We start from the raw sequence: 14,453 nt of genomic DNA, 5'->3' as shown, positions 1-14,453 counted from the left end.
ATAAGAAAATAAACATAAAAACACAGTATAAAATATAAAATAAAAATATATGATAAAATATATTATATAATAAAAATAATAGAATAAAAAGTAAAACAAAAATAAATACATGATAAAATATAATATAAAATAATAAAATAAACAACAAATAATAAAATAAAAATAAAAATACAGTACAAAATATATTATATAATAAAAATAATAGAATAAAAAGTAAAACAAAAATAAAAATACATGATAAAATATAATATAAAATAATAAAATAAACAAATAATAAAATAAATAATAAAATAAAAATACAGTACAAAATACAATATATAAAATAAAATAAAAGTACATGATAAAATATAATATAAAATAAAAAATAATAAAATAAAAATACATGATAAAATATATTATATAATAAAAATAATAAAATAAAAAGTGAAATAAAAATAAATATACATGATAAAATACAATGTAAAATAATAAAATAAAAATAAAAATACAGTACAAAATATATTATATAATAAAAATAATAAAATAAAAGGTAAAATAAAAATAAAAATACATGATAAAATATAATATAAAATAATAAAATAAACAACAAATAATAAAATAAAAATAAAAACACAGTATAAAATACAATATATAAAATAAAATAAAAATACATGATAAAATATATTATATAATAAAAACAATAAAATAAAAAGTGAAATAAAAATACATGATAAGATATAATGTAAAATAATAAAATAAATAATAAAATAAAATATATAATATAATATAAATAAATAAATGAAATTGCCCTTACGTTCCATTCGAAGCCAGCCACGGCAATCCCTCCGGCAGCTCCGGTCCCAGCCAAACCAATGAAAAGGCCTGATCCTTCGCTACTGGCAAAGAGGGACGCTCCGATCTCCAAACCAAAAAACAAAAAATTACTTCCCTTCCTTTAGTGTATTTCAAAGTTATGTTTTATGTACTTGGTGATGAACCCCCCGAAAAAGAAGCAAGCCATGGACTCACCGGCCACCACGCAATGCTCCTCCCAGCCAAGAAGTAGCCACTTAATGTGCTTCGGTTTGCTCTCCACGAAGACTGAGACAATTGGGGGAGAAGGGAATGCAGTCAACGGGTGCATCTACACTGTAGAGTTAATGCAGTTTCATACCACTTGAATTGTCATGGCTCCATGTGACGAGATCCTGGGAGTTACAGTTTGGTTAGGCAGCAGCCCTCTTTGGCAGAGAAGGCTCAGGGCCTTGGGAAACTATAGCTCCCAGGATCCCATACCATTGAGCCATGACGATTGAAGCAGTGCCAAATAGTATATAGTATGGCTTTTAGCGCTGTTCACCACTTTTGAGTTTCGTTAAGAGAGGAAAAGCAGTATATAAATCAGTGTAATGCATAATCATACTCCACAGATGAGGGATGAATCCTTCTTACCCAAATGCCGACTGCCAAGTTTAAGACAAAATAGGCCACCACCACAATCACATCCAAAATGCTGAACTGCGGCGAAGCAGCTGCTTCAAGGTGCAAGTCCTCCTCTGCCGACATCGTCTTGTAAGAAGCCCCGACTCTGTTCGAAACTGGCTGCTGACCAGTCCTGAGGAATTGATCATTAAGCCACTTAACCACAGGGACGTTTTTGGTGCGGTGAAGGGTTTGCGCACGAGCAACCAGGACACTTTTGCAGCCGGAATGAGGAAAGGTTCACAAGGAGTCGTGCCAAGCCTGGGAGGCCTAGTTTCCCAAGGCCTTCCCTGCCAATCTATCTGCATCCCTATCTATCTATCTGTCTGTCTGTCTATCTATCTATCTATCTATCTATCTATCATCATCATCATCATCATCTCTATGTATGATCAATCTACATCTATTTTTATCTATCTGGTATCTCTATGTGTCATCTATCTATCCATCCAGCTATCCATCCATCCATTTATCCATCCATCTATCCATCCATCTCTATGTAGCATCTATGTGTATCATCTATCAATCATCTATCTATCCATCCATCCATTCATCCAGTACATCTATGTATCACCAATCTAGGTGGTCGGTCTATTGATCTATCTATCTATCTATCTATCTATCTATCTATCTATCTATCTAATCATCTCTATGTATCATCTAAATCTCTTTATCTCTACTTAGTATCTCTATGTATCATCTATCTAGCTAACTATCCATCCATCCATCTCTGTCTCTATGTCAGTGCTTCTCAACCTTGGGTCCCCAGATGTTTTTGGCCTACAACTCCCAAAAATCCCAGCCAGTTTACCAACTGTTAGGATTTCTGGGAATTGTAGGCCAAACACATCTGGGGACCCCAGGTTGAGAACCACTGCTCTATGTGATATCTATCTATCTATCTATCTATCTATCTATCTATCTATCTACTCACCCATCCATCCCTATCTTGTATCTCTGTGTATCATCTATCAATCCATCCATCCATCTAGTATCTCTATGTATCACCTATCTATCTATCTATCTATCTATCTATCTATCTATCCATCCATCCATCCATCCATCCATCCCTATCTAGTATCTCTGTTTATCATCTATCAAACATCCACCCATCCACCCATCCATCCAGTATCTCTATGTATCACCGATCTAGGTAGTCTGTCTGTTAGTCTGTCTGTCTGTCTGGCTAGCTAGCTAGCTATCATCTCTATGAATCATCTAAATCTCTCTTTATCTTGGATCTCTATGTGCCATCTATCTATCTATCCATCCATCTCTACTTAGTATCTCTATGTATCATCTATCTCGCCATCCATCCATCCATCCATCTCTGTCTAGTATCTCTGTGTATCAATTATCTATCCATCCAATTGGCATCTCTATGTATCATTGATTGAGGTAGTCTGTCTGTCTATCTATCTATCTATCTATCTATCTATCTATCTATCATCTCTGTGTACCGTCTGTCTCTCTGTTGAGCTATCAATCATCTCTATGTATCATCTAAATCTATATCTGGTATCTCTCTGTAGCATCTATCTTTCTGTATGTTTAGTATCTGTGTATCATCTCTATTATCTGTCCGTCCATCCATCCTGTCTGTCTGTCTGTCTGTCTGTCTACCTACCCATCCACCCAGTCTGTCTGTCTGTCTATTTATCTATCTATCTATCTATCTATCTATCTAAGTATCTATCTATCTATCTATCTATCTATCTACTCTATATATCATCAATCTATCTAGTATCTCTATCGATGTATCATTGATCAATCTATTCATCCAATTTATTTCTCTAGCTTTCCCTGCCAAAGAGTGCAAACTACAAATCCCAGGATACTATCACATGAAGCCATAGTAGTTCAAGTGGCTTTCAAACTGTATTCATTCCGGAGTGTGGAATGATGCAACTCGTATTGCCCATTATGAACCAGTCTAGGCCTCACCAAACTCCCAACTCTCAGGATCCCATAGCACTGAGTGAAAGTGGTGTCAAACTGCCTCCATTCTGCAGCGTGGAGGCCCCGCAGGAGTGCTGCTTAGAAGCTCACTTTGCCATGTTTGCACCTTCTGCCTCTCCTGGGAATAGCTGACACTCTCCGTTAATTAATGTCTCAGCCTTTTGCTTGTCTTAATGAAGGGTTTCTTTTAAAGCCTAATCCAGGAATGCTGGGTCTTGCTGAACTTGTGTTCCAGTTTAATGCCTTCTCCTGGCTGCGAATTCCCCATTGTTGCTTCCTTTTGGTTAGGACAAAAAAGGTCATTTCAGCAGGATTTCTAGGAGTAAATTTTAAGAAAGTTTTTTAGGATGCAATAAAACACCTGGGGTGCATCTACAACAGGAATTGTAGGAGTTGAAACACCTGGAGGGCCCAAGTTTGCCCATGCTTGATCTACACTGTAGAATGAATGCAGCTTGACAACCCTTGGTATGGCAATGGAATAATGAGAGTTGTTGTTTTACACAGAAAATCAAGGCCTTGCAAAACTACAACTCCCAAGCTATCACATCATTGAGCCATGGCAGTTAAGGTGGCATAAATTGCATTCATTCTATAGTGTAGATACACCTAGAGGAGGCTAAAGGCCTTGCAAAACTACATCTTCCAGGATCCTGTAGCATTGAGCTTTGGTAGTTCAAAATTGGTGTCAAACTGCATTCGTTCTACAGTGTAGATGCGACTCAGAGACTTCAAAGAAATGTGTATGTACACGTGTTCTTAACTCAATATATTTTGAACTACTTGATAAACTATTCATCCCCAAGGTTGCAACTTGGGTCCCATCTAAACGTGTTAAAAGACTACAACTTCCATGTTGCCTCATGGAATAGCTGAGGTTGATGGAAGTTGTGGGCAGCAGTCATCAGGAGGCCTCCTCTTTACTATCCATCATCATCATCATCATCATCATCATCATCATCATCATCAGGAAGTTCACCAAGATTTTTTTGAAAGGCAGCAGATTACAGGAGCTGTCTTCATAGACCTGTCAGCAGCTTATGATACTGTAAATCATCAGCTGAGAAAAATGTATAATATCACAACAGATTACCACCTCACCCGCTTCACAGGAAATCTGCTACAAAACAGGAGCTTTTTTGTTGGGTTCCAGGGACAGAGAAGCAGATGGTGGAAACAGAAGAACAGCCTGCCTCAGAGGAATGTGCTTGCTCCATCCATGTTCAACATTTACACAAATGATCAGCCACTGCCAGAAGCGACAGAGTTTAATCTATGCTGACGATCATGCCACCACCGCTCAAGCAGGGAGCTTTGAAATGGTTGAACAGAAGCTCTCCAAAGCTTTAGGTGTTCTTGCTGCCTATTACAGGGTAAATCCAGCTGATTCCTAATCCATCAAAGGCAGACATGTGCTTTTCACCTCAAGAACAGACAAGTATCTTGAGTTCTGAGGATTACCTGAGAAGCAACCCCATTGGAGCATTGTAGCACACGCAAATACCTGGGAGTCACTCTGAACCAGGGAGTCCCTGGTGGCGCAATGGATTGTGCTGGCAGGACTGCTGACTGATAGGTCAGTGGTTCAAATCCAGGGAGAGCAGGTTGAGTTCCATTAGCTCCAGCTCCCCATGTGGGGATATAAGAGAAGCCTTCCAAGGATAGTAAAATATCAAACATCCAGGCTTTCCCTGGACAACGTCCTTGCAGACAGCCAATTCTCTCACACCAGAAGCAACTTGCAAATTTCTCAAGTCGCTCCTGACATAAATAAACCCGAAACAACTCTGAACTGTGCTCCGATTTGCAAAAAGCACTGCTTGACTAGCAAGCAAAAAATGGGTGCTAGAAATAATATCATATGAAAGCTGAATGGCACAACCTAAGGATCACAACCACACACAGTGAAGGCATCGGCCATTGCGCTTTGCTACTCTGCTGCTGAATATGCATTCCCAGTGTGGAATACATCTCACCACATTGAAACAGTAGAGGTGGCTCTTAATGAGACATAAAACATTATCACAGGATGTCTACTGTTATACCGTTTGGCCGGTATTGCACAACCTGACATCATTGGGAAGTAGTAGTTAGTAATGAAAAGAACCAAGCAGTGACATCTCCGGCCCATCCTCTGTTTGGATATCAGCCAGCACGTCAACGACTTAAATCAAGAAATAGCTTCCAAAGATTTAGAGATACTCGCTGGAACACCTCAGCAAGCGAGAGTCCAAAAGTGGCAGGCTAAAACTCAGAACTTCAAGCCATGGCTGATACCAAATGAGAGACTCTTTCCTGGGCATGCAGAAGACTGGGCGACTTGGAAGGCGCTGAACAGACTGTGCTCTGGCACCATGAGATTCAGAGCCAATCTTAAGAAATGGGGCTACAAAGTGGAGTCTGCAACATGCGAGTGTGGAGAAGAGCAAACCACAGACCATTTACTAGAGTGTTTCTCAGCCTGGGGGTCAGGACCCCTGGAGGGGTCATGAGGGGGGTGTTAGAGGGGTCGCCAAAGACCATCAGAAAACACAGTATTTTCTGTTGATCATGGAGGTTCAGTGTGGGATGTTTGTCCCAATTCAATCATTGGTAGGGTTCAGAATGCTCTTTGATTGTAGGCAAACAATAAATCCCAGCAACTACAACTCCCAAATGTCAAGTATTCACATTTGGGCATGTTCACATTTGGGCATGTTGAGTATTTGTGTCAAGTTTGGTCCAGATCCATCATTGTTTGAGTCCACAGTGCTCCCTGGATGTAGGTGAACTATAACTCCCAAACTCAAGGTCCATACCTGTGACGATGTGTAAGTTTTATTCTTTGGTTATGTGTAGTTTGGACAGTGGTTTAGGGATGGTAAGTATGGGAGATTATATTTTGTTAGAGATGGTGGCTAGTGGCTTGAGCTGAGCTGCCATAGCAACGGGGGCGGAGCCAACTATCACTTCACAGCGCAGCTTTTTGAAAGTGGCAGTCTGTGGCCGGTGAGCTACAGGAAGGGACTGATTTCTCTAGTGGGAGAAACAGGGAATTAGTCAGTACGCCAGCGAGCTACTGAGTGAACTGAATCTTTTGGTGGAGATTCAGGGAATCAATTGGTGACCAAGTGGTTGTAGAGAAGGACCCGGTACAGGGGGTTGTTGATTCTAAATTAAGAATCAAGGTTTGGCTGGGTTTAAGCCTGTTGTGCCAGCTGTGAAACCTTATGAAGTGTTTGCCTGAGTTTACTCATGAAACCTTTCCAATGTATCCATCAAGATTTGTGCCTCTTTTGAAGAACAGTTATACATTGTTATACTCCTGTTAAAATAAACTTGTTACTTTTTCCTCAAGCCTTGCCTGATACAGTTTCTTCTAAGTTGAACAGCCTGCAATAATAAAGCCAGCCAGAAACAGTCCCTTTATAAAATAGTTCCTAGGCTGATATTGATCGTTGCCTGGCTTCCCTCATAGATAAGGTGGCAGTGGGTGCTTTACCACGCGCACCTTCACAATTGGTGGCATTCGGTGGCATTAAAACGGTCATCGTTACAATTGGTGGCAGCAGTTTAACGACTCCTTCACAATACCCACCAAACCCTTCCAGTATTTTCTGTTGGTCATGGGAGTTCTGTGTGCCGTTTGGTTCAATTCCATCATTGGTGGAGTTCAGAATGCTCTTTGATTGTAGCTGAGCTATAAATCCCAGCAACTACAACTCCCACAGGACAAAATCACCCCCCCCCCCCCAATCCCACCAGTTTTCAAATTTGGGCGTATCAGGTATTTGTGCCCAGTTTGGTCCAGTGAATGGAAATACATCCTGCATACCAGATATTTACATCACTATTCATAACAGCAGCAAAATGACAGTTCTGAAGTAGCAACAAAACTAATTTTATGGTTGGGGGTACCATAACACGAGGAAGTGTATTAAAGGGTCGCGGCATTAGGAAGGTTGAGAACTGTATTTATCTGACACGATAAATAAATACCTAGGAAGTTTGCCAAACGAAACCATTCCAAGATACACAAAGGAAAACAGAAAAAATTTATTCTTCCGGTGGCAGAAAATAAATACCAGTGCATACTCCGTACGCTTCTCCCCCCCTATAAAAGCACTTCTACAAAAACGAGAACAAAAAGAGAGAGAAATGTCACTGAACGGCGAACGACAGCGTATATTGCTAACCCTTTAAAGCACTTGTAAGCGAAGCTGTTTCGGATGGAAGAGGAGAAGCAGGGAGGGATGCAATCGAGAGGTTGCTTTTCCCATTAAGTGGTTGGGAAAATCTCCCCCTTTTTTAAGTCCTCGTCTCCCAGAATGCCCCCAAAGACCCTCTGAAATATTGAGGGGCATTGCTATAATGCTCTCAGGTAGCCATGGCTTAAAGGATGGGGACGAAAATGCATCCCTTACATAGCAAAACAGTTTTAGAAAAAGAATTAATATTGAAGGGCCATATATTTTTGGAACAATTTCAGCCAATTGTATATAGGATTTTGGAGGCATTTTTGAACCACTTAGGGTCAATCTTATGTAGGATTATTTTTGAACCATTTAGGTCCCTGTTATATAGGATTTGGAACCATTTGAGCCATTTCTGACCCAAGGAAGTGGGATTTGTTTTAGTAACAGAAGTGAAAGGAAGTCTAAAATGGTCAAGCCACTTCAAAAGAGTCTAAACTGTCCCTAAAGGGCATTTTGGGGGCAAAATGAGGCCCGTCGGAGTGCCCCAGAGCCACAAAAACTCCCCACGGGTTCCCCATCCGTATCCTAAAAGAAAGAAAACACGCAATTCCTCTAACAGCAAATACAGAAAAAATTGGATTTCCGCCATTTTCCCGGATCAGGCCTGCTTTTCTCATAGGAAATGTCTTGAAAAACCTTATCTGCTGAATCTGAAATGCAAGGAACAGGGAAGGAGGGAGGGAAGGAAAAGGAACGTGGTGGGACAAAACATGTCCCGCTCAAAAGTACAAAGTGTAGTTAAGCCACAAAACGCTTCACAGCTCGGTTTCTGTCCGTATCCAGTTTGGCCCCTGAAAGTCGCCTTCCGCCCATCCCCTTTGGTCAGTCGTCCAGCCCGATGTTTCTGAACAGGTAGGACATGGACTCCCCATTGTGGATTCGGCGGATGGCCTCCGAGAGGATCAGGCTGATGTCCACCGTCTTGATCTTGGGGCACTGCAGCTTCTGGATCTCGTGGGGAATCGTGTTGGTGACCACCACCTGGGGGGAAAGGCAGGGGAGGGGTCAAGGCCAGGGAATGACCCAAGGGCCACCCAGTCCTACTTCTTACGGCCATAAAGGAAGATAGATGATGATGATGATGATGATGATGGTGATTATTATTATTATTATTATTATTATCAGACTTACAGAACTGGAAAGGCCCACAAAGACATCCAGTACAATCCCCTTCGGCCATAAAGAAAGAGAATTACTATTCTATTGTTATTATTATTATTAATATTATCATTATTATTATTCAACTCATAGTTGGAAGGGAACCCAAGGCCAAATAATCCAAACCCATTCATCCACAAAGGAAGACAGAATAATAATAATAATAATAATTATTGTTGTTGTTGTTGTTGTTGTTGTTGTTGTTGTTGTTGTTGTTATTAGACTCATAAAGCTGGAAGGTACCCCAAGGGCCCTCAAGTCCAACCCCATTCTACCATAAAGAAAGGTATTATTATTATTATTATTATTATTATTAGACTCATAAACGGTTCCGGCCCAAGATACCTAACTGACCGCCTCTCGGCCTATGAGCCCACAAGGACTTTGAGATCTTCCGGGGAGGCCCTGCTCTCGAGCCCGCCTGCGTCACAGGCACGGCTGGCGGGGACGAGAGATAGGGCCTTCTTGGTGGTGGCTCCTCGGCTGTGGAACACCCTTCCCGTAGACATCAGGCTAGCCCCCACCCTGTTGATATTCCGCAGGAAGCAAAAGACCTGGTTGTTTAAGAAGGCATTTGAATAGAAGTGCAATGACTGGTAACTTGACCACAGGAATGGAACAACGGAAATGGTATTGGATTGTGAACTTGACGATGAGACGACTTGGAAGGGCTTTGTAGTAATGTTGAGGTTTTTTGATGAGATGTTTTGATAATTATGTACTGTGGATTATTTTATTTTATATTTGTATCTTGCATCTGTTTTTCTATGTTGTACACCGCAATGAGTCGCCATTAGGCTGAGAATTGCGGTATATAAGCGAAGTAAATAAATAAATAATAGAGCCGGAAGGGACCCCAAGGGCTATCCAGCCCAATCCCATTCTGCCTTATTATTATTATTATTATTATTATTATTATTATTATTATATTAGATTCATAGAGCTGGAAGGGACTCCAAGGGCCATCCAGCCCAATCCCATTCTGCCATAAAGGAAGATATTATTATTATTATTATTATTATTATTATTATTATTATTATTAGACTCATAGAGCCGGAAGGGACCCCAAGGGCCATCCAGCCCAATCCCATTCTGGCTTATTATTATCATTATTGTTGTTGTTGTTGTTGTTGTTGTTATTATTATTATTAGACTCATAGAGCCGGAAGGGACTCCAAGGACTATCCAGCCCAATCCCATTCTACCATAAAGGAAGATATAATTACAGTTAATACTGTTTTTATTGTTTTAATTAATGTTCTATTTATTGTTTTAATTGTTGTTATATTGCTTTGTTATATTTAATGGCATCAAATTGCGCTAAATGTAAGCCGTCCTAAGTCCCCCTTTGGGGGTTGAGAAGGACGGGGTAGAAATGCTGGAAATAAATAAATAAATAAATAAATAAATAAATAAATATTGTGTTATTATCCCCATTCTACCATAAAGAAAGATACAACCACAGCACTCTCCCAGTGGATGGCCATCCAGCCTCTGCTTAAAAAAACTCCACTACACACCCTGGAAAAGCAGATTCCACTATCAAATGGCTCTGACCCTCAGGAAGTTCCTTCTAATGTTTAGGGGCAACCTCTTTCCCTGCCATTTGAATCCATGTGTCCTAGGGCCCTTCCAGACAGGCCCTATATCCCTGGATCTGATCCTAGGTTTTCTGCATTAAACCAAATTACATGAGTCCCCACTGCCAGATAATCTGGGATAAACAGAAAACCTGGGATCAGATCCTGGAATAAAGGGCCCCAAGTCTCCAGAGCAGAAGAAAACAAGCTTGCCCCTTCCTCAATGTCACATCCTTTCATGGCTCACATGTTCCCTTCTCTCTGACTTCTCTTCTCTAAACTAAACATCCCCAGTTTCCAAAGCCACTCTTCATAGAGATCCATGGTTTCAAGACCTTTGACTATTTTGGTGGCCCTTCTCTGTCCACCTTGAATTGCTTTGCCCAGAACTGGGCTCAATATTATTCTATGACTTCCCTCGATCTCAACACCAGACTCCTATTGTTGCGGTTTTGAATCATATTGGAATTTTTTTGCTGCCGCATCACGCTGTTAGCTCATGTTCAACTTATGGTTGGCTAAAACATAGTATTAGCCCAGGGGAATAGATCCGATCAAAGCAGAAGAGAGTGAGGCTGCGATTTCCCTCGATCCGGGCACTAGCTTGCTATGGGTGTGGCCTACGATTGCACTGACTTACCTCGTCAATGGCGGACTCCTCTATCAACCGGGGAGCATCCGAGGAGAGAAGGCCGTGGGTGGCCATGACAAAAATCTTGTAGGCCCCCCTCTCTTTGAGCGTCTCGGCCGCCGCGAGGAAGCTGTCCACGTCGTCAATAATATCGTCCTGAGAAAGAGGTCACAAAGCCGGAGTTAAGAGATACAGGAGGCCAAGTCCAAGAGCTCTTGAAACATCTGTCCCTTTAAGGCAGTGGTTCTCAACCTGTGGGTCCCCAGATGTTTTGGCCTTCAACTCCCAGAAATCCTAACAGCTGGTAAACTGGCTGGGATTTCTGGGAGTTGTAGGCCAAAACACAGGTTGAGAACCACCGCTTTAAGGAGTAGAATGGAGCACAGAGAGTGTTTACCTTCCTCCAAGTTGGGAGCAATTTTGGATGAAGCCAGACGTAGCAACTTTTTTTTCCTTTTCTGGTTGTTTTATTTTATTGTTTCAATCTTTCCCATTCTCTTTTCTTGTTACTCTCGTCTCTCTCTCTCTCTCTCTCTCTCTCTTCTTTTAGTTTGTTATTACAACTCATGTTTTTATATAATATGTATTTTAATGAAAACTCTCAATAAAGACAATTACAAAAAAGACACCAGATCCCCCTAATCTTATTTATTTGTTTATTTATTTATTTATGAATGACATTTATATGCTGCCCTTCTCACCCCGAAGGGGACTCAGAGCAACTTATAAGTAATATTTAAATAGAATATATATTATTTCTAGCCGTCCCCTGCCACGCGTTGCTGTGGCTCAGTCTGGTGATCTGGAAAATAAAGTAATGCAAAAGTGTTTGTTTCTAATATATGTAATTTCTTTATGCTTGTTGGTAAACAGTATTTCTTGCTGTTTCTTTGTCAGTGTTGATGTGGAGAGTGTCTGGGTTGCCTCCTCTGGAACATGCAACATATAATTGTCCTTCTTTAGGGGTCCATTTCAAATCTATGATACTATTTCTCTGTGTGAATCATATATATCTATCCACATCTATGGCTGGATGGCTCTTTGTCAGGAGGGCTTTGATTATGTTTTCTTGCCCTGGTGAAGGGAAGTGGACTGGATGGCCTTAAGTGTTTTCTCTTAATCATGGGGGTTCTGCGTGGGAAGTTTGCCCCAGTTCTGTCGTTGGTGGGGTTCAGAACGCTCTTTGATTGCAGGTGAACTATAAATCCCAGCAACTACAACTCTCAAATGTCAAGGTCTATTTCCCCCAAACTCCCATCTGTGTTCATATTTGGGCATATGGAATATTTGTGCCAAGTTTAGTCCAGAACCATCATTGTTTGAGTCCATAGTGCTCTCTGGATGTAGGTGAACTACAACTCCCAAACTCAAGGTCAATGCCCACCAAACCCTTCCAGTGTTTTCTGTTGGTCATGGGAGTCCTGTGTGCCACGTTTGGTTCAATTCCATCCTTAGTGGGGTTCAGAATGCTCTTTGATTGTATGTGAACTATAAATCCCAGGAACTACAACTCCCAAATGACAAAATCAATTTTTTTGAGTGAAGGACATACATTGGGTTGTTAGGTGTATTGTGTCCATATTTGGTGTCAATGAGTCCAGTGGTTTTTGAGTTCTGTTAATCCCACAAACAAACATTACATTTTTATTTATATAGATATGACACCCTTCTCACCACGCAGGGGACTCAGAGCAGCTTACAAGTAATATTTAAATACAATATATTATATTATTACCATAGCACAATATTAGTATTATATAGTACTATATTGTAATAATAATAAAATAATAAACTTTATTTGTACCCCGCTACCATCTCCCCAAGGGACTCGGTGCGGCTGACATGAGGCCAAGCCCAAAATACATCAAGCAAAACATCAATAACATCAATAAACAAAACATCAATAAACAATCAATAAAATACAAATCATATAAATCACATGAACAAAAAATGATAAACAATCAATAGTGACATATAAACATTTTAAAAATGGCCAGGCCAAATGTAATAGATTGGAACTGAAAGTATGCTGACATAAACAGAGTAAAATATAACTGGGATAGGATTTTTCAGAGAGAAATGAGGGAATGCAGTCAATCCTAAGTCAGTATTAAAGTGCATTGTGAGGACATATTGCTGAGAGTTCTCCTTATTCTGGGAAGGCACACTGGAACAACCACGTTTTCAGGCTCCTCCTAAAGACTGCCAACGTTGGGGCATGTCTAATGTCCCTGGGAAGTGAGTTCCAGAGTCGGGGGGCCACCACTGAGAAAGCCCTCTCCCTCGTCCCCACCAATCGCGCCTGTGAAGAAGGTGGGAGTGTGAGCAGGGCCTCTCCAGATGATCGAAGAGATTGTGTGGGTTCGTACACAGAAATGCGGTCACGCAGGTATTGTACTATACCATTATACTGTAATATTATTAGTAATATTACATGTAATATAAAATATACATATAATTATTATACCGTATTATTGTTCTTGTAGTAGTAATAGCATTCTATTGTATTACATTATAATATTATCCATCTTAATGCTTCAAATGAGGAACCCTTTCTGTCCTTTAACAATCCAAAAGCAAATGCTGATTCAAAACCCACATACCACAATGATGGCTATCCTCCCGCCAACGTCTCCGACCACCGTGATGGGAGGCTTCTCTTTTGGGATCAGCACTGAAGAGAAAAGAAACAGAGAGAGAATAGTCACCTCTTCCGAACTCCTCCTGGCCCTATAAATCTTGGGGTTGTTTTCTGGGTTGCACTGCAATGAGAGAAGACACGGGAGACTTCCCAAGCGCACGCTGCAGTTGTTCTTCTGCCTTTGTGCGTTGGATAAACATTCTCTTTAGGCATCTCTTGGTCCTCTCTAGTTTAGAGAGAAATCTTCTCTAGGAATCTCTCCAATGAAATTGTATAGTCAGCTTCCAGGTGAGAGGTCACCTCGGAGGGACAAAAAACAGCCCTTGATTTGTTGTGTCTTTGCTTTAAATTGATGAAAATCTCTTCTTTCAGGCAGTCTGCGAGTTACAACATTTGACTTGCAAATCTATATAAATAAAAATGTACTGTTCATTTGTGGGATTAACATAACTCAAAAACCACTGGATGAATTGACACAAAATTTGGACACTATACCTCTAACGGACCAACGAGTGACCATCACTCATAAACCGCTCCCCAAAAACAGAAGAGGACTTGAAAACCCAAAAAGCTGAATGACAATACAGCGCATGCGTGAAAACGACAGCTCCCAGCATCTCCTAGATGCTCCTTTAAGGAAGGAGAATGCTCCAAATGCACTGATTCTAAGCTGCGAGCTTGCTTCCCCTTGGATTTCTTTGAGAGCATCCCAATCCGTACAGTTTTCCTATTTCCTATTCCTGGACTGCAACTCCCAGCAATCCTCCAGATAGATAGATTAGATAAAG

The 14,453-nt window shown here is 40.6% G+C and overlaps 2 protein-coding genes across 2 annotated transcripts in view; both read right to left on the bottom strand.

Annotated features, from left to right (window-relative positions):
* LOC137097903 (sodium/mannose cotransporter SLC5A10-like) overlaps positions 1-1,545 on the bottom strand; it is an 87,635-nt gene extending 86,090 nt beyond the window's left edge. Inside the window, exons 1-3 of the mRNA XM_067473315.1 lie at positions 1,432-1,545; positions 1,009-1,080; positions 794-898 (exon numbers count right to left, since the gene is read on the bottom strand). Coding sequence (XP_067329416.1) covers positions 794-898; positions 1,009-1,080; positions 1,432-1,545 — 291 coding nt within the window. The remainder of the gene's footprint in view (positions 1-793; positions 899-1,008; positions 1,081-1,431) is intronic.
* Positions 1,546-7,440: 5,895 nt separating this feature from the next.
* LOC132782106 (phosphoribosyl pyrophosphate synthase-associated protein 2) overlaps positions 7,441-14,453 on the bottom strand; it is a 29,679-nt gene continuing 22,666 nt past the window's right edge. The window contains exons 10-12 of the mRNA XM_060786785.2: positions 13,628-13,698; positions 11,034-11,180; positions 7,441-8,636 (exon numbers count right to left, since the gene is read on the bottom strand). Coding sequence (XP_060642768.1) covers positions 8,478-8,636; positions 11,034-11,180; positions 13,628-13,698 — 377 coding nt within the window. The 3' untranslated portion in view covers positions 7,441-8,477. The remainder of the gene's footprint in view (positions 8,637-11,033; positions 11,181-13,627; positions 13,699-14,453) is intronic.

This window comes from Anolis sagrei, chromosome X (assembly GCF_037176765.1).
Source record: "Anolis sagrei isolate rAnoSag1 chromosome X, rAnoSag1.mat, whole genome shotgun sequence".
Classification (NCBI taxonomy): domain Eukaryota; kingdom Metazoa; phylum Chordata; class Lepidosauria; order Squamata; family Dactyloidae; genus Anolis; species Anolis sagrei.
This window is presented reverse-complemented; position numbering and strand designations above follow the sequence as displayed.